General features: G+C 47.4%; 1 protein-coding gene across 1 annotated transcript; it reads right to left on the bottom strand.

The window, feature by feature from the left end:
- Positions 1 to 766: 766 nt before the first annotated feature.
- D12 (YEATS domain containing 2 homolog D12) lies at positions 767 to 23,463 on the bottom strand. Its single transcript, XM_074108430.1, is given in 11 exon segments — positions 767 to 953; positions 2,196 to 2,315; positions 2,978 to 3,420; positions 3,833 to 4,806; positions 5,448 to 5,596; positions 13,955 to 14,120; positions 14,675 to 14,772; positions 14,774 to 14,877; positions 16,863 to 16,994; positions 18,295 to 18,403; positions 22,749 to 23,463. Coding segments are annotated over 11 exon segments (2,661 nt in total). The 5' UTR covers positions 22,928 to 23,463.
- Between the last annotated feature and the right edge of the window lie 102 nt (positions 23,464 to 23,565).

The raw sequence follows: 23,565 nt of genomic DNA, 5'->3' as shown, positions 1-23,565 counted from the left end.
AATTTGAAACATCAGTAAAAGTTGACATTTGCTTTGACGTTTGTCCTAATTTTAGCACGTTGGGCCTTTCGAGGTTAAACAATAGAGAAACAAAATAATATTTACTTTTTACATTATGATGGGGCCGTAATTCCCTAGAACTTATTGTGTATATTCTATTGCACATCGGGCCGCACGAGGCGAGACTAAGGCTCTGTCCGCACTGCCAATTTTTTTCGCGCGGTTTTTGTCTCGCGATTTTGTAACATATTGCATCTTATACGAGTATCCGCACAGACGAAAAAAATACGCAAGTTATTTGTGTCACAAGGGAGCAAAATGGTGTATTTACGGCGAGGGCGTAGATTGAATCCAGAATGTAGCGAAGGATTCTACAATAGAATCCTGAGCGTAGCGAGGGATTCTAAAGTAGAATCCTAAGCGTAATGAGGGATTCAAGTGTAAACGCCCAAGATGAAAATAATTTTGCTCCCGTGCGGCTCATACAACTTTTCACACCGAGCATTAAGAAACTTGAAAAAAATATATCTAAATATCATTAAAGAACCAGCATAGAAAATAGCGTGGCTTTACGATTATCAACTTCAAAAATTGACATTTGCAATAAAACACTTAGAAAAGCCTTGAACAGAAAAGTTGCACTTTGCTCCCTCTCGACAGGGAGGAAAAGTTACTTTTCTGAAGGAGAGGTGTGAAAAGAAATTGTATGTACAGCGCGGAATATAATTCGCGCGGAAAAAATTCAGTGCGGACAGGGCCTAATGGTTTACTTGTGGGAAGCAGGTGTAATGGTAGCATAAATAAAAGTCACAGTAGAGTGTATACGTTTATACGGGCTCGTCCTGTCTCTGTCGCGGCGCGCCGCAGTCCCTCGCCGCGAGCGCGGCCAGCCGCCCCCGCGCGCCGCGCCCCCCGCCACCGCCCGCGCGCGCACCAAGCCCGGCGCCGACCATCTGATACACAAACAACTCTGATAAACCATCTTACATACCATATATTAGTCTACATATTAGTGTTTTGTCTCATTGTCTCATACATTTTATGACACAAAACACTAATATTATTAGACTAATATGCTTTGAGAAATAGGGCCCTGGCCCCAATGAGGGCTATCGCGTATGAATTCGCCGCTAGAGGCGCTAGTGTAGCGTGAGGTCTCCGAAATGTCAAACGTCACTGTTTTTGGGTGAGCTACGCGGGTTTAATTTATAATTAGAAATAATTTTGTGAATATTTTGCATTACCTGAAATTAATCATGGCAAATATGCGTCACGCACGGGGCAATGAATGTCTGTGTTTTGAAAGTTTTGTCCTTCGGAAACCTTTGTCCTCCCTTTTTTGATACTACGCAACACTGTGTCATGCTCGATATTTTTATAGTACGGTTTTAAGGTATTAAATGTAAATTTTGTTTTCACGCCCGTAATAACAAACTAACCACTATAATTCAGGCAGGACCTTTGTCTACAGTCGCGCCAACTGGTGAACGCGAAAACGATAGCTCTCATTCCATAAAGTACAAGTAAATAGTATTAGTGAATTTCCATACAAAATCACTAAAACTATTTACTTTGTTATGCAATTGGGCTTAGGCACCCTGACTTTACGGGTTCGAGCTAAGCAGGGCCAAATTAGACAAAAACGAGACCTGATGATCTTGGTTTCAAAATAGACCATACAGCACACACTTTCCTCCTCTCGTGAGAGTGAGATATAAGGCGGAAGGAGAACAACCGAAATTTCCTTGCGTAAGTAAAGGCGCTCCCTTATATCCTTATGGTGAGCAGCACACTTCAGCTATATTTCCAAAAATTTAATTGAAATAATATGCTACGGCATCCTACGGACATTTAAGACACTCATGATTAGCAAACTTGGAAAAAACTTCATTGTATAACTTGACACAAGAGGGCGTGAGCATCGTTAAGTTGTATAAATAAATATCCAGTTCAGTGAGAGGCAGTTCAGCCCGAGAAACCTTATTTACTTAGAGCGGTTACGCGCTACATCCGACCCAAATTCGATCCGAATCCATGAAAATAGGGTCCGGATTGGTACAAATATTTGTATGGTAGAGAAATTGGATGATGGAAGCATACAAATAGTTCCGCACTTACGATTAGCAAATTTCGGTCAAACTTCATAGTTCAACTTGACACTAGATGGCGTTAACATCTTCAAGTTTAATACGTACCCAGTCCAAACAGTGTGTGGCAGCTCCGTCCGAGACGCCGTCAGTTCAGCCGCGAGGGCGTCGCGGAGCAGTTCTTCGACGAAGTTCTTCAGCGCTGACAGCATGACCGCATGCACCGCGCTGGAATGTTACCGTAGAAGTGAGGACTCAGAACCAAACAATCCCTAAATACACTCAGCGGCACAAAATTTGACCTATTCCTGCATACAAATAATTTAAATAAAATATTAAAATCTTAAATATTCAATATTTCAACTTAAATTTGAAGTGGATACCTTCAACCGATTGAGCTGAAATTTTGCATGCATATTTATAAATCCGATGACTGATCTGATGATGAAGTTAGATGTTGGCCATTGGAACTCTGTAATAAAACAACAAGACCGCATCGATTTTGGTCTCATTTGATTCGTCTTGACGACTACCTACTTTGGTAACCAGGGGCAAAAAGTACCGCCAACAAAAAAGCTTGTATTAGTTTTTTTTTTACAAAAAATTATTACTGAACCCTTCATGCGCGAGTCGCTCGTACTCGCACTTGACCGATTTTTATTACGTCATCCGCCCTTTTTGTCCGACCCCTGGTCATGAAATTTGACCATGATTGTTTTTAATGTAACATCAATGAAAAAAACGATTTAATTTTCAAAAATTCCGGAATTTCAATTCAAATGCTGGACCTAATGATTCACGTGTGCGAAGCCGCGGGTAAAACACTAGTTACATATAATTCGGTCTCTAGTCATAACCTTTAATCGTCTCTGTGCAACACCCCAACTCACCTATAAGAATACCCGTTCCCGACATCCTCGTTCCTCAACTCCACCCCTATCTCCGCACACTTCCTCTCTATAAACATAAACCTGTGCCGATCCTCCTCCTTCTCCACTGGTATCACAACCAAACTGCCTTCTTCCTTCTTAACCTCCTTCTTTACCGGCACATCGTCTTTCACCACATCTATTTCTTCATCATCGGAATCATCTATGAATTCTGTTATGGAATTGTTAAAGTCTTCAGGCTTGAAGGCACTTATGGTGCTGAATTCAGTTGTCGCGGGTTCTATGTCATTCCAGGAGTAGTCTGCGGTGTGGAGGGATTCTTTCCTGATGGGATGGTAGCCATGGAGTCTTGAGAATATAAGGATTTGCTTCGTCCGCCATATTGGGTCTTGCGATTTGAAATGTTCATTTAATATTGTGTTTATTAGCTTTGCTCGGGACCACTGGAAAAAATAAGTAAGGACACTTAACTAAGGATAAATAGTTGTTTCATCTATCTTTAAGTAAGAGCAAATTTCGAGATTGGTTTGTTGAAATCTACTCTTATAGAAGAAAAAATTCAAGGAAAAACGTCAAAACAAAACGAATCCAACATAGACGAAAGTCGAGAGGAACATAGTTTATATAAAAAAATATATTGAGGTAGTGGAGTAGTCACCTGCATTAACATCCGCCACAGCGGAGCGTGCCTACACATCCTCATCAAATACCTGACACAGAGAGAGAGAGAGAGAGAGATATTTATGCACACTTTGTTGTGTCAGATATTGGTGCTGGTGACTACAAAGGTAAAAGGTTTAACTTAATTCTAAAACTAATCACATTATTTGCAAACAACAAAAATACTTCACAAACCTCTTTATTTCTTCGCTTAGCAAAATCCATTTTCCAGAACCGCTCATCGCTCTCCACAAACGGAAAACACCTCTTGAAGTTGGGATCCCTCGCTTGCTCACTAACCACAGGTATCTTCCTTAACATATAGTTAACTGCCACACGCACACTCGTAAACCTGGCCACAGCATTGCACAGACACTCATACAACCCCTCCTCTCTTTTAACCACCACTTCACTTTTCACTTCTGGGACACTAAAACTTATATTCTTTACCCACGAATTGCCTAAATAACAATGATCGTTCACTATGTGTGCGTAGTTTTTCACTTTCTTCTCTTTATTACTCAACATGTTCTTAACCTCCGGTTTCAACAACGATACACCTTTCTTTTTCCCATTCACCGGTTTCACTGGACTCAACTTCGCCGTCTTCACATTTCCTTTCGAATTTATGACAATTTCCTGCACTTTGCTTAGATCTAGTTTCCTATCCATTTCTAGATAGTATATCTTCCCTGTTTTAGGGTCCAAATACTTCATTATACGTTTTTTCGGTGACGCTGGTTGACTTAGAATCTCATTAGGTATAGTCTCTGACGGATTTATTATACTTTTCTCTAAATTCCAATCCATTTTACAATCTTCCATTTTGACATCTAGCATTTTAACATTGTTCTCTAGTTCTAATATGTTCGGTTTGACATCTACATCTGTATCATTGTGATTTTCGACAATATCTTTGACTGGTTCTTTTTTAACTGGTTTAATTATCATCTCGTCTACGTCTAGTTCTTTATTGTCTGATGTAAAGAAGTCCAGCCAGTTGTCCGTTGGCTCTGGTCCGTTGGTTGGTTCTTGTTCCACCGGCTCCTCTTTGGGGACGACGGTCTCTTGGGGTTCTTCTATTGGTGAGTGCTCGTCGTCTTCTTTGTACTCGAACTCAAGCATGTCCGGTGTACTGTACAACCAGACGTCTACTAGAGTTTCCGCTCCTAAAATCGGAAAAAATATACTTTTATTTCAATTGTTAAGCAGAGCTTCGTTACTTGTCTGGAAAGCAGTTTTCAAAAGCTTTTATTTAGTTTCACCTGTCATGTTGTCGGTTTAATTTTGTGATATTGAACCTCAAGTAGTCACCTGCTTTAATATCTCTGCCACAGCGGAGCGTGCCAAAATATTTGACACATCCTACCGGCCCTCAACGCTAGTGAACAGTCACTGTCACTGTTTGTTGATTGTATGTACAGACATACAATCAACAAACAGTATATATTCAAAATGTGATTTTACCTTCTGTAATGCAATCTTAGCTGTCTAGCAAATGGCTGTAAAATACTCTGTGGGAGAAAACCCCTCCAAGCTCTCCTCCCCGAAAGCTACAGGGAGTTGCAGACGTGCAGCCGGATTTTTTAGTCGGTGAAAGTCCGGTCCTGTCTGGGCCCTCCTTTCCCAGTAGTCCATAATGGATTTTTTCCGACTGCACGCCGCCATCCTATAAAGCACCTCATACATATCTTTGGTCTCATCTCAACAAAAAAAAAAAAGTGTTCGGTGGCGCCATCTATTGCCGAATAAATGAATCACATTAGTAACAGCTAGTTGACAACAGATGGCGTTGTGATCAGTCAAGTACCTAGAGTCTGGAGTCCGGTGTAGTCGCGGTCGAGCTTGATGGTGTGCTCGACGAGGGCGGGGCGGTTCCGGTCGGGCAGGTGGAAGTGCAGCTCCACTTTGGCCGGGAACTCGCCCCAGCCGCGCCGCGACAACTGGTACGGCGGCTTGCTGGACACAGAGACAGACGCGGTTACGAATGAGGGCTATCGTTTTTTGTCTCACTAGATGGCGCACTGTTGCAAGTCTGTTATTACGGGCGTGAAAACAAAGTTTAGATTAAAATCATATTTAATACACCTTAAAACCGTACCATAAAAATATCGAGCATGCCACAGTGTTGCATAGTCCCCGTTTTGTTCGGAAAAAAGAGAGGACAAAGGTTTCCGAAAGACAAAACCGTCTCAAAACACAGACATTCATTGCCCCGGAACGCATATTTGCCATAATTAATTTCAGATCTTGCAAAATATTCACAAAATTATTCTAATTATAAATAAACCCGCGTAGCTCACCCAAAAACTATAAGATTTGACATTTCGGAGACCTCACGCTACACTAGCGCCTCTAGTGGCGAATTCATTCGCGATAGCCCTCATTATAAGCACTATATTTATAGGAATATTGTTTCAGATTATGTTGGATAAAGTTGTCAGATTATATCATTAAATAATAATAATAAAATAAAAGCAATTCAGTGTATTTACTCACGTACTTTTAATTTAGGTTGACTCACTTTAAAATGTGCTATAGTGCATTTACTCACTCTAAATGTACAATATAGTGTATTCACTTACTCTAATGTCCAATTTCAGTTAACTTACTCATTATAAAGTGCAATTCAGCGTATTTACTTACTCTAAAGTACAATTCGGTATAACACATTCTAAATGTGCAATATAGTGTACGTTCTCGTTCTGAAGTGGAATTCAGTGTATTTACTCACTCTAAAGTGCAATTCAGTGTATTAACGTATTCAAAAATTTCATTCAGCGTATTCACTCACTGTAAATGTGCAATATAGTGTATTAACTCACTCTAAACCTACAAAGTGGTGTTTTTATTGTCTGTGTGTGTGTGTGTGTCACTCACTCTATACGCACGACGTGGTGCGGCGTGTATGAGGGGTGGAGCGTGACGGTGACGGCCCGCAGCAGGCGCGCGCTCTGCTGTGTGTCTGTCTGTCTGTGTGTGTCACTCACTCTATACGCACGACGTGGTGCGGCGTGTATGAGGGGTGGAGCGTGACGGTGACGGCCCGCAGCAGGCGCGCGCTCTGCTGTGTGTCTGTCTGTGTGTGTGTCACTCACTCTATACGCACGACGTGGTGCGGCGTGTATGAGGGGTGGAGCGTGACGGTGACGGCCCGCAGCAGGCGCGCGCTCTGCTGTGTGTCTGTCTGTGTGTGTGTCACTCACTCTATACGCACGACGTGGTGCGGCGTGTATGAGGGGTGGAGCGTGACGGTGACGGCCCGCAGCAGGCGCGCGCTCTGCTGTGTGTCTGTCTGTGTGTGTCACTCACTCTATACGCACGACGTGGTGCGGCGTGTATGAGGGGTGGAGCGTGACGGTGACGGCCCGCAGCAGGCGCGCGCTCTGCTGTGTGTCTGTCTGTGTGTGTGTCACTCACTCTATACGCACGACGTGGTGCGGCGTGTATGAGGGGTGCAGCGTGACGGTGACGGCCCGCAGCAGGCGCGCGCTCTGCTGTGTGTCTGTCTGTCTGTGTGTGTGTCACTCACTCTATACGCACGACGTGGTGCGGCGTGTATGAGGGGTGCAGCGTGACGGTGACGGCCCGCAGCAGGCGCGCGCTCTGCTGTGTGTCTGTCTGTGTGTGTGTCACTCACTCTATACGCACGACGTGGTGCGGCGTGTATGAGGGGTGCAGCGTGACGGTGACGGCCCGCAGCAGGCGCGCGCTCTGCTGTGTGTCTGTCTGTGTGTGTGTCACTCACTCTATACGCACGACGTGGTGCGGCGTGTATGAGGGGTGCAGCGTGACGGTGACGGCCCGCAGCAGGCGCGCGCTCTGCTGTGTGTCTGTCTGTGTGTGTGTCACTCACTCTATACGCACGACGTGGTGCGGCGTGTATGAGGGGTGCAGCGTGACGGTGACGGCCCGCAGCAGGCGCGCGCTCTGCTGTGTGTCTGTCTGTGTGTGTGTCACTCACTCTATACGCACGACGTGGTGCGGCGTGTATGAGGGGTGCAGCGTGACGGTGACGGCCCGCAGCAGGCGCGCGCTCTGCTGTGTGTCTGTCTGTGTGTGTGTCACTCACTCTATACGCACGACGTGGTGCGGCGTGTATGAGGGGTGGAGCGTGACGGTGACGGCCCGCAGCAGGCGCGCGCTCTGCTGTGTGTCTGTCTGTGTGTGTGTCACTCACTCTATACGCACGACGTGGTGCGGCGTGTATGAGGGGTGCAGCGTGACGGTGACGGCCCGCAGCAGGCGCGCGCTCTGCTGTGTGTCTGTCTGTGTGTGTGTCACTCACTCTATACGCACGACGTGGTGCGGCGTGTATGAGGGGTGGAGCGTGACGGTGACGGCCCGCAGCAGGCGCGCGCTCTGCTGTGTGTCTGTCTGTGTGTGTCACTCACTCTATACGCACGACGTGGTGCGGCGTGTATGAGGGGTGGAGCGTGACGGTGACGGCCCGCAGCAGGCGCGCGCTCTGCTGTGTGTCTGTCTGTGTGTGTGTCACTCACTCTATACGCACGACGTGGTGCGGCGTGTATGAGGGGTGCAGCGTGACGGTGACGGCCCGCAGCAGGCGCGCGCTCTGCTGTGTGTCTGTCTGTCTGTGTGTGTGTCACTCACTCTATACGCACGACGTGGTGCGGCGTGTATGAGGGGTGCAGCGTGACGGTGACGGCCCGCAGCAGGCGCGCGCTCTGCTGTGTGTCTGTCTGTGTGTGTGTCACTCACTCTATACGCACGACGTGGTGCGGCGTGTATGAGGGGTGCAGCGTGACGGTGACGGCCCGCAGCAGGCGCGCGCTCTGCTGTGTGTCTGTCTGTGTGTGTGTCACTCACTCTATACGCACGACGTGGTGCGGCGTGTATGAGGGGTGCAGCGTGACGGTGACGGCCCGCAGCAGGCGCGCGCTCTGCTGTGTGTCTGTCTGTGTGTGTGTCACTCACTCTATACGCACGACGTGGTGCGGCGTGTATGAGGGGTGGAGCGTGACGGTGACGGCCCGCAGCAGGCGCGCGCTCTGCTGTGTGTCTGTCTGTGTGTGTGTCACTCACTCTATACGCACGACGTGGTGCGGCGTGTATGAGGGGTGGAGCGTGACGGTGACGGCCCGCAGCAGGCGCGCGCTCTGCTGTGTGTCTGTCTGTGTGTGTGTCACTCACTCTATACGCACGACGTGGTGCGGCGTGTATGAGGGGTGGAGCGTGACGGTGACGGCCCGCAGCAGGCGCGCGCTCTGCTGTGTGTCTGTCTGTGTGTGTGTCACTCACTCTATACGCACGACGTGGTGCGGCGTGTATGAGGGGTGCAGCGTGACGGTGACGGCCCGCAGCAGGCGCGCGCTCTGCTGTGTGTCTGTCTGTGTGTGTGTCACTCACTCTATACGCACGACGTGGTGCGGCGTGTATGAGGGGTGGAGCGTGACGGTGACGGCCCGCAGCAGGCGCGCGCTCTGCTGTGTGTCTGTCTGTCTGTGTGTGTGTCACTCACTCTATACGCACGACGTGGTGCGGCGTGTATGAGGGGTGGAGCGTGACGGTGACGGCCCGCAGCAGGCGCGCGCTCTGCTGTGTGTCTGTCTGTGTGTGTGTCACTCACTCTATACGCACGACGTGGTGCGGCGTGTATGAGGGGTGCAGCGTGACGGTGACGGCCCGCAGCAGGCGCGCGCTCTGCTGTGTGTCTGTCTGTCTGTGTGTGTCACTCACTCTATACGCACGACGTGGTGCGGCGTGTATGAGGGGTGCAGCGTGACGGTGACGGCCCGCAGCAGGCGCGCGCTCTGCTGTGTGTCTGTCTGTCTGTGTGTGTCACTCACTCTATACGCACGACGTGGTGCGGCGTGTATGAGGGGTGGAGCGTGACGGTGACGGCCCGCAGCAGGCGCGCGCTCTGCTGTGTGTCTGTCTGTGTGTGTGTCACTCACTCTATACGCACGACGTGGTGCGGCGTGTATGAGGGGTGGAGCGTGACGGTGACGGCCCGCAGCAGGCGCGCGCTCTGCTGTGTGTCTGTCTGTCTGTGTGTGTCACTCACTCTATACGCACGACGTGGTGCGGCGTGTATGAGGGGTGGAGCGTGACGGTGACGGCCCGCAGCAGGCGCGCGCTCTGCTGTGTGTCTGTCTGTGTGTGTCACTCACTCTATACGCACGACGTGGTGCGGCGTGTATGAGGGGTGGAGCGTGACGGTGACGGCCCGCAGCAGGCGCGCGCTCTGCTGTGTGTCTGTCTGTCTGTGTGTGTCACTCACTCTATACGCACGACGTGGTGCGGCGTGTATGAGGGGTGCAGCGTGACGGTGACGGCCCGCAGCAGGCGCGCGCTCTGCTGTGTGTCTGTCTGTCTGTGTGTGTGTCACTCACTCTATACGCACGACGTGGTGCGGCGTGTATGAGGGGTGGAGCGTGACGGTGACGGCCCGCAGCAGGCGCGCGCTCTGCTGTGTGTCTGTCTGTCTGTGTGTGTCACTCACTCTATACGCACGACGTGGTGCGGCGTGTATGAGGGGTGGAGCGTGACGGTGACGGCCCGCAGCAGGCGCGCGCTCTGCTGTCTGTCTGTCTGTGTGTGTGTCACTCACTCTATACGCACGACGTGGTGCGGCGTGTATGAGGGGTGGAGCGTGACGGTGACGGCCCGCAGCAGGCGCGCGCTCTGCTGTGTGTCTGTCTGTCTGTGTGTGTCACTCACTCTATACGCACGACGTGGTGCGGCGTGTATGAGGGGTGGAGCGTGACGGTGACGGCCCGCAGCAGGCGCGCGCTCTGCTGTGTGTCTGTCTGTGTGTGTCACTCACTCTATACGCACGACGTGGTGCGGCGTGTATGAGGGGTGGAGCGTGACGGTGACGGCCCGCAGCAGGCGCGCGCTCTGCTGTGTGTCTGTCTGTCTGTGTGTGTCACTCACTCTATACGCACGACGTGGTGCGGCGTGTATGAGGGGTGCAGCGTGACGGTGACGGCCCGCAGCAGGCGCGCGCTCTGCTGTGTGTCTGTCTGTCTGTGTGTGTCACTCACTCTATACGCACGACGTGGTGCGGCGTGTATGAGGGGTGGAGCGTGACGGTGACGGCCCGCAGCAGGCGCGCGCTCTGCTGTGTGTCTGTCTGTGTGTGTCACTCACTCTATACGCACGACGTGGTGCGGCGTGTATGAGGGGTGCAGCGTGACGGTGACGGCCCGCAGCAGGCGCGCGCTCTGCTGTGTGTCTGTCTGTCTGTGTGTGTCACTCACTCTATACGCACGACGTGGTGCGGCGTGTATGAGGGGTGCAGCGTGACGGTGACGGCCCGCAGCAGGCGCGCGCTCTGCTGTGTGTCTGTCTGTCTGTGTGTGTCACTCACTCTATACGCACGACGTGGTGCGGCGTGTATGAGGGGTGCAGCGTGACGGTGACGGCCCGCAGCAGGCGCGCGCTCTGCTGTGTGTCTGTCTGTCTGTGTGTGTCACTCACTCTATACGCACGACGTGGTGCGGCGTGTATGAGGGGTGGAGCGTGACGGTGACGGCCCGCAGCAGGCGCGCGCTCTGCTGTGTGTCTGTCTGTCTGTGTGTGTGTCACTCACTCTATACGCACGACGTGGTGCGGCGTGTATGAGGGGTGGAGCGTGACGGTGACGGCCCGCAGCAGGCGCGCGCTCTGCTGTGTGTCTGTCTGTCTGTGTGTGTCACTCACTCTATACGCACGACGTGGTGCGGCGTGTATGAGGGGTGGAGCGTGACGGTGACGGCCCGCAGCAGGCGCGCGCTCTGCTGTGTGTCTGTCTGTCTGTGTGTGTGTCACTCACTCTATACGCACGACGTGGTGCGGCGTGTATGAGGGGTGGAGCGTGACGGTGACGGCCCGCAGCAGGCGCGCGCTCTGCTGTGTGTCTGTCTGTGTGTGTGTCACTCACTCTATACGCACGACGTGGTGCGGCGTGTATGAGGGGTGCAGCGTGACGGTGACGGCCCGCAGCAGGCGCGCGCTCTGCTGTGTGTCTGTCTGTGTGTGTGTCACTCACTCTATACGCACGACGTGGTGCGGCGTGTATGAGGGGTGCAGCGTGACGGTGACGGCCCGCAGCAGGCGCGCGCTCTGCTGTGTGTCTGTCTGTCTGTGTGTGTCACTCACTCTATACGCACGACGTGGTGCGGCGTGTATGAGGGGTGCAGCGTGACGGTGACGGCCCGCAGCAGGCGCGCGCTCTGCTGTGTGTCTGTCTGTCTGTGTGTGTCACTCACTCTATACGCACGACGTGGTGCGGCGTGTATGAGGGGTGCAGCGTGACGGTGACGGCCCGCAGCAGGCGCGCGCTCTGCTGTGTGTCTGTCTGTCTGTGTGTGTCACTCACTCTATACGCACGACGTGGTGCGGCGTGTATGAGGGGTGCAGCGTGACGGTGACGGCCCGCAGCAGGCGCGCGCTCTGCTGTGTGTCTGTCTGTCTGTGTGTGTGTCACTCACTCTATACGCACGACGTGGTGCGGCGTGTATGAGGGGTGGAGCGTGACGGTGACGGCCCGCAGCAGGCGCGCGCTCTGCTGTGTGTCTGTGTGTGTGTGTGTCACTCACTCTATACGCACGACGTGGTGCGGCGTGTATGAGGGGTGCAGCGTGACGGTGACGGCCCGCAGCAGGCGCGCGCTCTGCTGTGTGTCTGTCTGTCTGTGTGTGTCACTCACTCTATACGCACGACGTGGTGCGGCGTGTATGAGGGGTGGAGCGTGACGGTGACGGCCCGCAGCAGGCGCGCGCTCTGCTGTGTGTCTGTCTGTGTGTGTCACTCACTCTATACGCACGACGTGGTGCGGCGTGTATGAGGGGTGGAGCGTGACGGTGACGGCCCGCAGCAGGCGCGCGCTCTGCTGTGTGTCTGTCTGTCTGTGTGTGTCACTCACTCTATACGCACGACGTGGTGCGGCGTGTATGAGGGGTGGAGCGTGACGGTGACGGCCCGCAGCAGGCGCGCGCTCTGCTGTGTGTCTGTCTGTCTGTGTGTGTGTCACTCACTCTATACGCACGACGTGGTGCGGCGTGTATGAGGGGTGGAGCGTGACGGTGACGGCCCGCAGCAGGCGCGCGCTCTGCTGTGTGTCTGTCTGTCTGTGTGTGTCACTCACTCTATACGCACGACGTGGTGCGGCGTGTATGAGGGGTGGAGCGTGACGGTGACGGCCCGCAGCAGGCGCGCGCTCTGCTGTGTGTCTGTCTGTCTGTGTGTGTGTCACTCACTCTATACGCACGACGTGGTGCGGCGTGTATGAGGGGTGCAGCGTGACGGTGACGGCCCGCAGCAGGCGCGCGCTCTGCTGTGTGTCTGTCTGTCTGTGTGTGTCACTCACTCTATACGCACGACGTGGTGCGGCGTGTATGAGGGGTGCAGCGTGACGGTGACGGCCCGCAGCAGGCGCGCGCTCTGCTGTGTGTCTGTCTGTCTGTGTGTGTGTCACTCACTCTATACGCACGACGTGGTGCGGCGTGTATGAGGGGTGCAGCGTGACGGTGACGGCCCGCAGCAGGCGCGCGCTCTGCTGTGTGTCTGTCTGTCTGTGTGTGTCACTCACTCTATACGCACGACGTGGTGCGGCGTGTATGAGGGGTGCAGCGTGACGGTGACGGCCCGCAGCAGGCGCGCGCTCTGCTGTGTGTCTGTCTGTCTGTGTGTGTGTCACTCACTCTATACGCACGACGTGGTGCGGCGTGTATGAGGGGTGCAGCGTGACGGTGACGGCCCGCAGCAGGCGCGCGCTCTGCTGTGTGTCTGTCTGTCTGTGTGTGTGTCACTCACTCTATACGCACGACGTGGTGCGGCGTGTATGAGGGGTGCAGCGTGACGGTGACGGCCCGCAGCAGGCGCGCGCTCTGCTGTGTGTCTGTCTGTCTGTGTGTGTGTCACTCACTCTATACGCACGACGTGGTGCGGCGTGTATGAGGGGTGCAGCGTGACGGTGACGGCCCGCAGCAGGCGCGCGCTCTGCTGTGTGTCTGTCTGTCTGTGTGTGTGTCACTCACTCTATACGCACGACGTGGTGCGGCGTGTATGAGGGGTGCAGCGTGACGGTGACGGCCCGCAGCAGGCGCGCGCTCTGCTGTGTGTCTGTCTGTCTGTGTGTGTGTCACTCACTCTATACGCACGACGTGGTGCGGCGTGTATGAGGGTGCAGCGTGACGGTGACGGCCCGCAGCAGGCGCGCGCTCTGCTGTCTGTCTGTCTGTGTGTGTGTCACTCACTCTATACGCACGACGTGGTGCGGCGTGTATGAGGGGTGGAGCGTGACGGTGACGGCCCGCAGCAGGCGCGCGCTCTGCTGTGTGTCTGTCTGTCTGTGTGTGTGTCACTCACTCTATACGCACGACGTGGTGCGGCGTGTATGAGGGGTGGAGCGTGACGGTGACGGCCCGCAGCAGGCGCGCGCTCTGCTGTGGGCGCGCCCCGCGCACGTACAGCAGCCACTTGTGCGTGGAGCGGTCCGCCGCGGAGGCCGCCGGCGCGTACTTCGACGTGTTGCCTGCCGAGCGACAATAACCCAATGACGTCTTTTAACCACGGCCAAGGAATATAAAAAATACCCTATTGCAATTGGTTTTAGTTAAAAGCAAGGTTTCAGTAGCAAGCGATCTAAAATTCTTTGACTCGAAGTCGACGGAGCTCCGCTTCGCGGTACTCCTATTCCGCGTGGCTGAAGCGTTTCGCGCCTTGACGCAACTCTAACCTAACCTAAGTCTTTACAAGTTTTTGACCAAGAAACTGGCTAGGACCAGTTGCTTTTAAGACCACTTGCTTGCTACTTAGATCAGTTGCTTTTTAGACCACTTGCTTGCTACTTAGACCAGTTGCTTTTTAGACCACTTGGGTACTTAGACTAGCTGCTTTTTAGACGAAGTAATATAGGTAGTGCCACCAGCGTTGAGGTCACGCACACAAAAACATGTCAAATAATGAAAGCGGGATTTTGACATTCACTGGTTCATTTCATTCGTTCTCCATTTATGCAATCAGTAGCTGTGTGTGTAATCCTTCACTTCAACTCTCGTGGCACTCCCTATATACCATAAAACCCACCTATAATAATCCTGTAGCGGTGCTTCATCTTGTTCCTTGTCACCTCATCTACGGTCAGTACATTTTCTGGCTTGGGGTCGAGGCGGCGCGGGGCGCGGGGGGCGCGGCGGGGGCGGCGGGGGCGGGGCCGGGGGCGCGGGGGGCGGCCGGAGCGTCGCCGAGCCGTCCGCCGGGATGGTGTAGTTGCGGGTTTGGACCATCGCCTACAGAAAAAAAAAGTTTTTGTAAAGTCTCAATAAATTTTTTTGGCTGCATTTCAACCAAAGATGGGCGAAGATGTATAAATATATTATATTATATGACATAAAACTTATTGTCTTACAGCCTTATTCATAAAAAATCCTTAATTGAGGTTTGATCGGTCTGTTACTTAGCAGACTGATTAAGCTTGTTAGACGGTTGTCAAGAAGAATGACTCATAAACGCTAGCAGTCTGCTAGTTGTTGAGCTGCTGATAGACGGATTAGACGCGTTATGTTGGCCACCTTGACAAATCAAAGACAAAAAATGGCATAATCGATAATTTAAAAAAAAATTGACAGCAGTGACAGCAAATTAGCAGGAAAAAAAATAAAAAGCGAGAAGTTTGTTTTCCCGCCATTTCCGATCCGCATGTTTATGTTGTGCAAAAAGCCATAATGTTAAACATCCTAATTTTTTTTTCATATTTATTGTTGCTAATTTAGAGGATTTTTAAATACAAATTCCTGAAAATATTTTTTCCTGGTTTTTTTTTAATCTTTGCGTAACTTCACCCTTCACTAAAAATATCTTCGGTATGGTTTTTTGCTCTTGTCAAAGTCAGCTGTTCAAACTTGTGGCGGCCATTTTGTGACTTAGCAGGGAGATAAAGGAGGGTCTACGGTCCTCTAACTTTAGCAGAGCCTTGATCGACTGATTAGCGCTAACAGACGTTTATGAATCATGTTTTTTAGCATCGGGCCTTCAAGGAGCCTTCAAGGAGGCTCTAACTTTTTATGAATAAGGCTGCTAGAGTGTGGCCCATCGGTGCGTTTCGTTGCGTCGTCGCGACGGATTAACGCATTGTTTTCATGTTTATTAGGGCACACACGGTACAATTTAACTACACCATACTATATGTGACACCTGCCACAGCTGCGTTGCGTCGACGCACATAATACAGCGCACACCACCCTCCCCCCCGCTTTGTCTCTTGGTCCTTCGGGATCCTTTGAAACGTCGCGTGCGACATACTATGTTTATGCGTGCGGCGCGCGAACGCGCGATCAAACATATTGAACCCAAATAGGTCAACTGACAATCGCACGACGCGGTCGCGCGACTCAAATGTTTGTAAATCGAGTCGCGCGAACTTAGTTCGTACGAACGCGCGATCAAACATATTGAATTCGAATAGGTGTCCTAATGAGGGCTATAATTTTTTGTCTCACTAGATGGCGCACTGTTGCGTGAGGTTTTTAAGTATGGCTTTCAAAGTCTGTTATTACGGGCGTGAAAACAAAGTTTAGATTAAAATCATATTTAATACACCTTAAAACCGTACCATAAAAATATCGAGCATGCCAGAGTTGCATAGTCCCCGTTTTATTCGGAAAAAAGGGAGGACAAAGGTTTCCGAAAGACAAAACTGTCTCAAAACACAGACATTCATTGCCCCGGAACGCATATTTGCCATAATTAATTTCAGATATTGCAAAATATTCACAAAATTATTCTAATTATAAATAAACCCGCGTAGCTCACCCAAAAACTATGAGATTTGACATTTCGGAGACCTCACGCTACACTAGCGCCTCTAGTGGCGAATTCATACGCGATAGCCCTCATTGAAATTCGCGCGATAATTGCTTCGGCGGGGCACCGCGCTCGCTCGCACGCGTCGTCAAATCGCGCAATGATAGAACACCCAGTTTTTGCCATCGCGACGCAACGCAACGCACCAATGTGGCCTCACTGTTAAGCTTTGGTTTCCTAGGATTACCGGTGCCGTCATATAGCGGCCGCAATGGGACGGTGAATGACGTTACTAGAACGTTGTCTATGTGGGCGAAATGGCGCGTGTCAATTACCGCTCTCTAGGAAACCGCGCCATTTTGTTTACATGGACAACGTTCTGGTGACGTCATTCAGCGGTTTGTTGCGGCCGCTGTGTGACGGCACCGCTAATCCTAGGAAACCCGGGCTTTAGCTGCTGTAGTGTACTGACAGAGTAGTCTCTCCGCTTGTGCCGTGTGGCCAGCGGCCGGAATATCTCTTCCATGTCCGCGGTCTTTTTGCCGAGCAGCTTGCGCACGGACGGGTGCAGCCGCCGCTGCCCGCTGCGGAGCGCCGCCGGGGCCTGCTGACAAAATACCATGTTAGATTAATACAAATGTTAATGAGGGATATGTTGATAACTTTAACCCTTAAACTACTAAAAGTGGCTCCGAAGCGGTAACGTTTCGTGTGCTCCGCCTACCCCATTTTGGGAATACAGGCGTTATGTTTGTGTGTTAAGGGTTTTCACAGCGGCGAAATATCGCTAGATGGCGTTAGTATCGTCATGTTCGTTTGACTTGTTTTGTGTGACTTTCCGTAATTGCACTCTCCTGTGGCCCGGCGGAAGACCAGTGCTGGTTTTCAACCAGCGATATGCTGAGCCGGTCTTGTTGTTATTTTTCCTAATTATGTGTCATTGCTGTTATAAATAAGTTATTTTCTTTCTTTCTTTCTTCTTTCTTAATGCTTTATAACAAATATATTTTAATAAATATGTATTTTTGTTAGATACTTACGGCGAATCAATAACATGAAAATTAATAGGAAAAATAATAACAAATTTGTCAAATACTTTAATATTTTTTATAACATAAGTGACACAGCATTCACCAATAATTGCGTTATAATACTTATAAAAAAGATCTAAATCAAAATCATTTATTCAGTAAATAGGCCGCAATGGGCACTTTTACACGTCATTTTTTAAACTACCAGCGCTTTCGGAAAGACCATCATTGCCAAGAAGAATGCGCCGCAAGAAACTTGGCAGTCATTTTTTCAACATAAAATAATTACAAATAAAATACTTAAAAACTACAGTATACATTATACAATGAAATAAAAGAAAATACAAAATAATAATAATAATAATACAGGGATGTATGGGGTCCCTTAGTTACAAAACTAAACACTAGCTTTTGCCCGTGGCTCCACTCGCGTGGTATTCGGTTATCGCGCGCTGTTCCCTCGGGAACTGTGCATTTTCCGGGATAAAAAGTAGCCTATGTCACTCTCGGGCCCATAAACTATCTCTATGCCAAAAATCACTTCGATCCGTCGCTCCGTTACGGCGTGAAAGACGGACAAACACACAAACATACAAACACACTTTCGCATTTATAATATTAGTATGGATACGTAGTGACTGGTGATGATGATTAAGCATACTTTGTAAATCTATTATCTATAGGTATCTGCACACATACTATAAACAATATCATATATTATATGTAGTTTAACTTTATGATTATATTTATTCAGTACGAACTGCTGTGCTAACGGTACTTTCGAATGGTATCTCATCTCGATTTTATAATAAACCAGGGTGCCGCGGCGCACACTTTGCGGAACACTGCGTTAGGGCTGCGTGGTGTACTGACCTCGGGGTCGTCTGGCGCTCCCTCGGGCTGCTGCAGGCGGCGGTCGCGGTAGTAGCGGGACACCAGCGTGTACCGCAGCCGGTGAAGCATGCGACGCGCTATCGCCATGCTGTAAACAGTTTTATTATTTTTATTTACACTCTAGATACATAAATAAATAAATAAATAAATATCACTGGACAATTCACACCAATTGACCTAGTCCCAAAGTAAGCTTTAGCAAAGCTTGTGTTATGAGTACTAAGCAACGGATAAATATAATGATATAGATAGATACATACTTAAATACATATTAAACACCCAAGACGCGAGAACAAATATTCATATTTTTCATACAAATATCTGCCCCGACACGGGAATCGAACCAATCGGGCTTCATAGTCAGGTTCTCTAACCACTAGGCCATCTGGTTGTCTATAAACATACATATATCGATACACAACATAGGTACAGGCATTGTTATAAATAAGTGATCTTTTCAGTACCTTTGTCCCTTACAGCAAAATTGATTGCTTATTTATGACGTTGACTGTACTAAAGAAGATTAAAAGTAGAGGTAAACAATAGGCAGCCTGAAGTTAAAGAGCGATCTCCTCCAATAACTTTTGAGCAGTTGAAAATGTGAAATAGTCATATGCATTGAACAATGAATGGATGTTCAATGAATGCATGTTGAAATTCTTCTGTTGTAATACTTGTAATGAATTGTTCCTTTAATGTCTCTATAAAAGAAATAGATGTTTTTTTTTTTATATTTTCTGGTTTAAAACTACTTCTTTTACAGTCAAATATCCATTTGTATGTGGAAAAAGAACACTACATAACATGATAAGTTTACGACAATCTAATTTGTGGCGTTATCTGGGAAAAGGTACCTTGTTGTCGGTATTGAGTTATTGATATCCCCATAATCTACATACATTTAGCTATCGAACCATGTAAGAAACATGCATGTAGGTTTAATAGATATTTAAAAAAAAAATGTTGAAGCTCAAAAGCCAGAAAAGGTGATTATGAGAAAATTGAATTCAAACTTATACACCCAATAAAAGTATGTTATTGTTGGAAGTTACATAGATGACATGCTATTTGAGGAGTAGATTGTACGGGCTTTCAGGTTTCAAGAACAATTTTGTAATTGGACAACGGTTTTCCTATAGTTTACCTTGCCAAAGTGCATAAAGTAAAAAAAAAAGGTTGATGGATTTTTTTACATTTTTTTCTATTTATAGTATATTTCCATTGGATTTTATCGAAGGAAAAAATATTATGCGTAATTGGACACTAAATAAGAACTACTCCGTTTTAAATTAACGTTGTTTATTATATATAAAAAATACTTTAACAAAAATAACTTTGTTGTTTACAAATGCAATTAAACAGTCAAAATCAACAAACTTTTATATTTAGTACGCTAAAACATAGCCAAATGAGACTAAATTAACTCAACAAATCTTAAAAAACTAGTTTTTTCAATCTCAAAATTCAAGGTAAAGTTTAGTAAAAAGTTGGTACAATCACTATATATTTTCTAAAAGGTACCTTATCGTCGGTGGTAAAATATTTAGTGATTGTGAAGTGATATCATTTGAAAGCGACTAATAACTTACGATTAATTTTAATAGTCTTAATTTAAGAACACTGTAGTATTAAAACTCTTACCAAAAACCTATAATTTTGTCTCAACACACTAAATGATTAACGTATTTGAAAAGGTACCTTATTGTCGGTCGTAAAATGTTTAGTGACATAGTTAAGAATAAGATCTAAAAAAATGCTTTTGATTTGTAGTTGTAACTATTAATCGTTATTATTATTACTATAAACCAACCTCTAAAGATCAGCAGGTGGTAGGACCTTGTGCAAGGTCCGCCCGGATTGCTACCACCATCTTGCTCGCTAATCCTGCCGTGAATAGCAGTGCTTGCAATGTTGTGTTTCGGCGTGGAGAGTAAGACAGCCGGTGAAATTACTGGCATTTGAGGTATCCTAGGTTGGCAACGCATCTGCAATCCCCCTGGTGTTGCAGGTGTCTAAGGGCGGTGGTAATCTCTTACCATCAGGTGACCCACTTGCTCGTTTGCCATCCAGTCGAATAAAAAAAAGACAAATTGGCGTAAATCGTCAATAAGGGCTTTATCACACTAGCGATTCGCGGGAGAGTTGCGAGCGTATAACGATTTCGCCGCAAGCGCACAACGATGTCGCTGCTGCGAGCGCATGGCGAGTTCCCTGCTTTAGCGCCAAAAACGCCATATTGTAGACTTTCGTATAATATATAGGGCGTCTTCGGCGCTAACGCAGCGAACTCGCAGCGACATCGTTGCGCGCTCGCGGCGATATCGTTTCATGCTCGCGGTGAAATCGTTACGCGCTCGAAGCGAACTCGCTGCACGCTCACCTCGCTTTCAACTCGCCCGCAAATCGCTAGTGTAACAAGGGCCTAACTGGCTACCGCTTAAGGGTGGCCAGTTATTGATGATTTACCTTACTCTAATTAAACGCATTTTATGATGATTCTTGACGTTTTTTACGCACCGACAAGCACCGCAATGGGCCCGCGTAGTTCCCAATGCCCAAGCTCTCTCATTCTGAGAGGAGGCCTGTGCCCAGCAGTGGGACGTATAGGCTAGGATGATGATGATGATGATGACGCGCCGACAAAGTACCGACGTCCGACACGTCTTCCAAACCGATACTGAGCGCACAGAAAGCATTCAAGAGCGGCACCGACAATAAGGTACCTTTCTTACTAAACTTTAAGGGATGTTTTAACTCATAAAAAATCGATTTAAAAACTTGTGTCTCTGTCAAATTAAAATTTAGACCCTGCTTATTAATATAGAGTAAAAAAAGAAAAAATGATTTTTTTGGACATTTTACTTCAAGCGCGATTATCTCGGAAACTAGAACCGACAACAAGGTACCTTTTACCAGATAACGCCACATTTAAAGTCTAATATATCGACATCATTTAGGTAGAGTCCATAAGTGAGAAGTCACTATGACAGGTCAAAAAATGCCATGAAAATTCCGCTCTTTGCTAATTACCAATGTGTTTCCTGCCAAAAAATAACACTATCTATAATAATAAATAAATAAATAAATTGTTTATTGGGTAATGATACATCAGTAAATAACATGGTGTTTGAGCCCTCCTAGTAGGTATAACATACCTGTATCAGCAGGTCTCGCTCTTCTATTCATAAAAAAATTGTGTCAATTATTTTATATAAAGGATATTTTATATAGTAATAAACAAAACAGAAATGATAAAGAAAGGTACTATTTATCTGGTTGTACAAAATTAATAGATACTTTGGTATAGGTCAGGGGTCAGAAAACTTTTGAGTCAGAAGTCAAAAATTTCAATTTACAAAATTTAAGTTTTTAAAGAGCCACAAAAAAAATTCTTGCCAACAATAAATAGTACTTGCATAAATAAAGTTTTTTGATAAAAAAAACTAATCTATTTATTCATATTTATGTAGTGTTTTTTCACAACAAATCTATACTAATATTACAAATGCGAAAGTGTGCATGTTTGTTGACGGTTCAACGTAATTTTTGGCATAGAGATAGTTTATGGGCCAGAGAGTGACATAGGCTACTTTTTATCCTGGAAAATTCAGTTTCCAAGGGAATGGCGCGCGATAACTGAATTCCACGCGGGCAAAGCAGCGGGCAATAACTAGTTAGATAATATGTAATGTTGTGTCAATAAATAATGTTCCATTCCAGCTTCATATCCAAAGAGCCGCATGTGGCTCACATGCCGCAGGTTACCGACCCGTGAAAGATTATTTTTAAACCCAACTTAAAAAAAAGGAGTTTTAATGTTGCATTGAATGCATGTTTCTTTGTTTTGTTTTTTATTTCATTCATTGATTTCTCAGTTAATTATTTGATTTTCAACATTCTTTTTCCTCCCAATTAGATGTGTAGTATGAAACGTAATTTTGAAGACTAAGGGGCTGTTTCACCATCCATTGATTAGTGTTAACTGGCGGTTAGATGTGATGCCGTCTCTATTTGTTTTGTTCGAATAGACGGAGACGGCATCACATTTAATCGTCAGTTAACGCTAATCAATGGATGGTGCAACAGCCCCTAAAAGTTGCAAAGGAGAAAGATTTGGTTTTACTTTATAGGTCTACACAAAGCAGTAAAGTAACATCTGATTCAATGCCTACTGCAAATAACATTGTTGTTGTTTAAAATAAAATTTGTTTTCATTCATAATAAAAAGTATGGTTGGCAATCTCATTATCACAGTAAATATTTGAAATAGAAAATAGAGACAAAACATGTTTGCGTGCATCATACGCGATATAAAACAACACGCACACATGAATGTATGCAGATCAAGTGTACGTCAGACAATAACAAAGTAAACAATTAGAGTAATAACAATGATAAATTATTGATAATTAACAACCGAATGCACCACTTACCGCTGATCAGCGAGCATCACTTCATTTTCTCGCACATCAATCTCATTCTTGAACTCCGCCTGGATAATTTTCCTTATTTTCTCAGCTTTTTCCTCTTCAGTCAAGGCCGGAGGCTCTTCCTTTACGCGCACGGAAGTCCCCGTGTAGTCCGGGTCGTGATATTCCTCGTTGTTATCCATTTATAACTTATACGACACAAAAAAATCATAAAAACGCCCCGACCTAGGCGTCCGGAGTTTTCACCACAAACATTAACTTTTTACATTTAGTTTACATAACAGCACTTGATTTGTATTATTTTTATCACAGTTATTCACAGCTAAGGATTCTGAGTCATGTATTATACGGGGTTCCAGTAGAAAACGTATTAAATATAAAAATTGGTTAATTTCCGCTTTTGACAGTTACGAAAGGTCAGCAGCCGATTCATTCAATCGCTTTTTTTTACACACAGTCGCACACAAACAGGCTACACGTGTTTTTAAAACGGTACCTTTTCATGTACGTACTGGCACTAGTGCTGCGTACTTTCATTAATGACAAAAAGAGAAAAGAGATAGTTTCCAAGAAATACCGACGTGTTTTGTAGAAAAACAGCACGCGCACAAACCATGTACACTTGCGTTCCTTTATTGATTTTGATGATTCATAACTTTCTACTTTCTTTCATACGTATATCTAACAATATTCCTTACGAAATATATTTTCATTTATATGACACACATTTATAATTTATGACACACAACTTAAATGAATCTATTTCTCTATAACGTGAGATAATTGGAGAAAATATTCGATCTTTTACACATCTTTTAGC

The sequence above is a fragment of the Choristoneura fumiferana genome, chromosome 27 (genome assembly GCF_025370935.1).
Source record: "Choristoneura fumiferana chromosome 27, NRCan_CFum_1, whole genome shotgun sequence".
Classification (NCBI taxonomy): Eukaryota; Metazoa; Arthropoda; class Insecta; order Lepidoptera; family Tortricidae; genus Choristoneura; species Choristoneura fumiferana.
The sequence above is the reverse complement of the archived record's forward strand: the minus strand, read 5'-3'. Positions and strand labels throughout refer to the sequence as shown.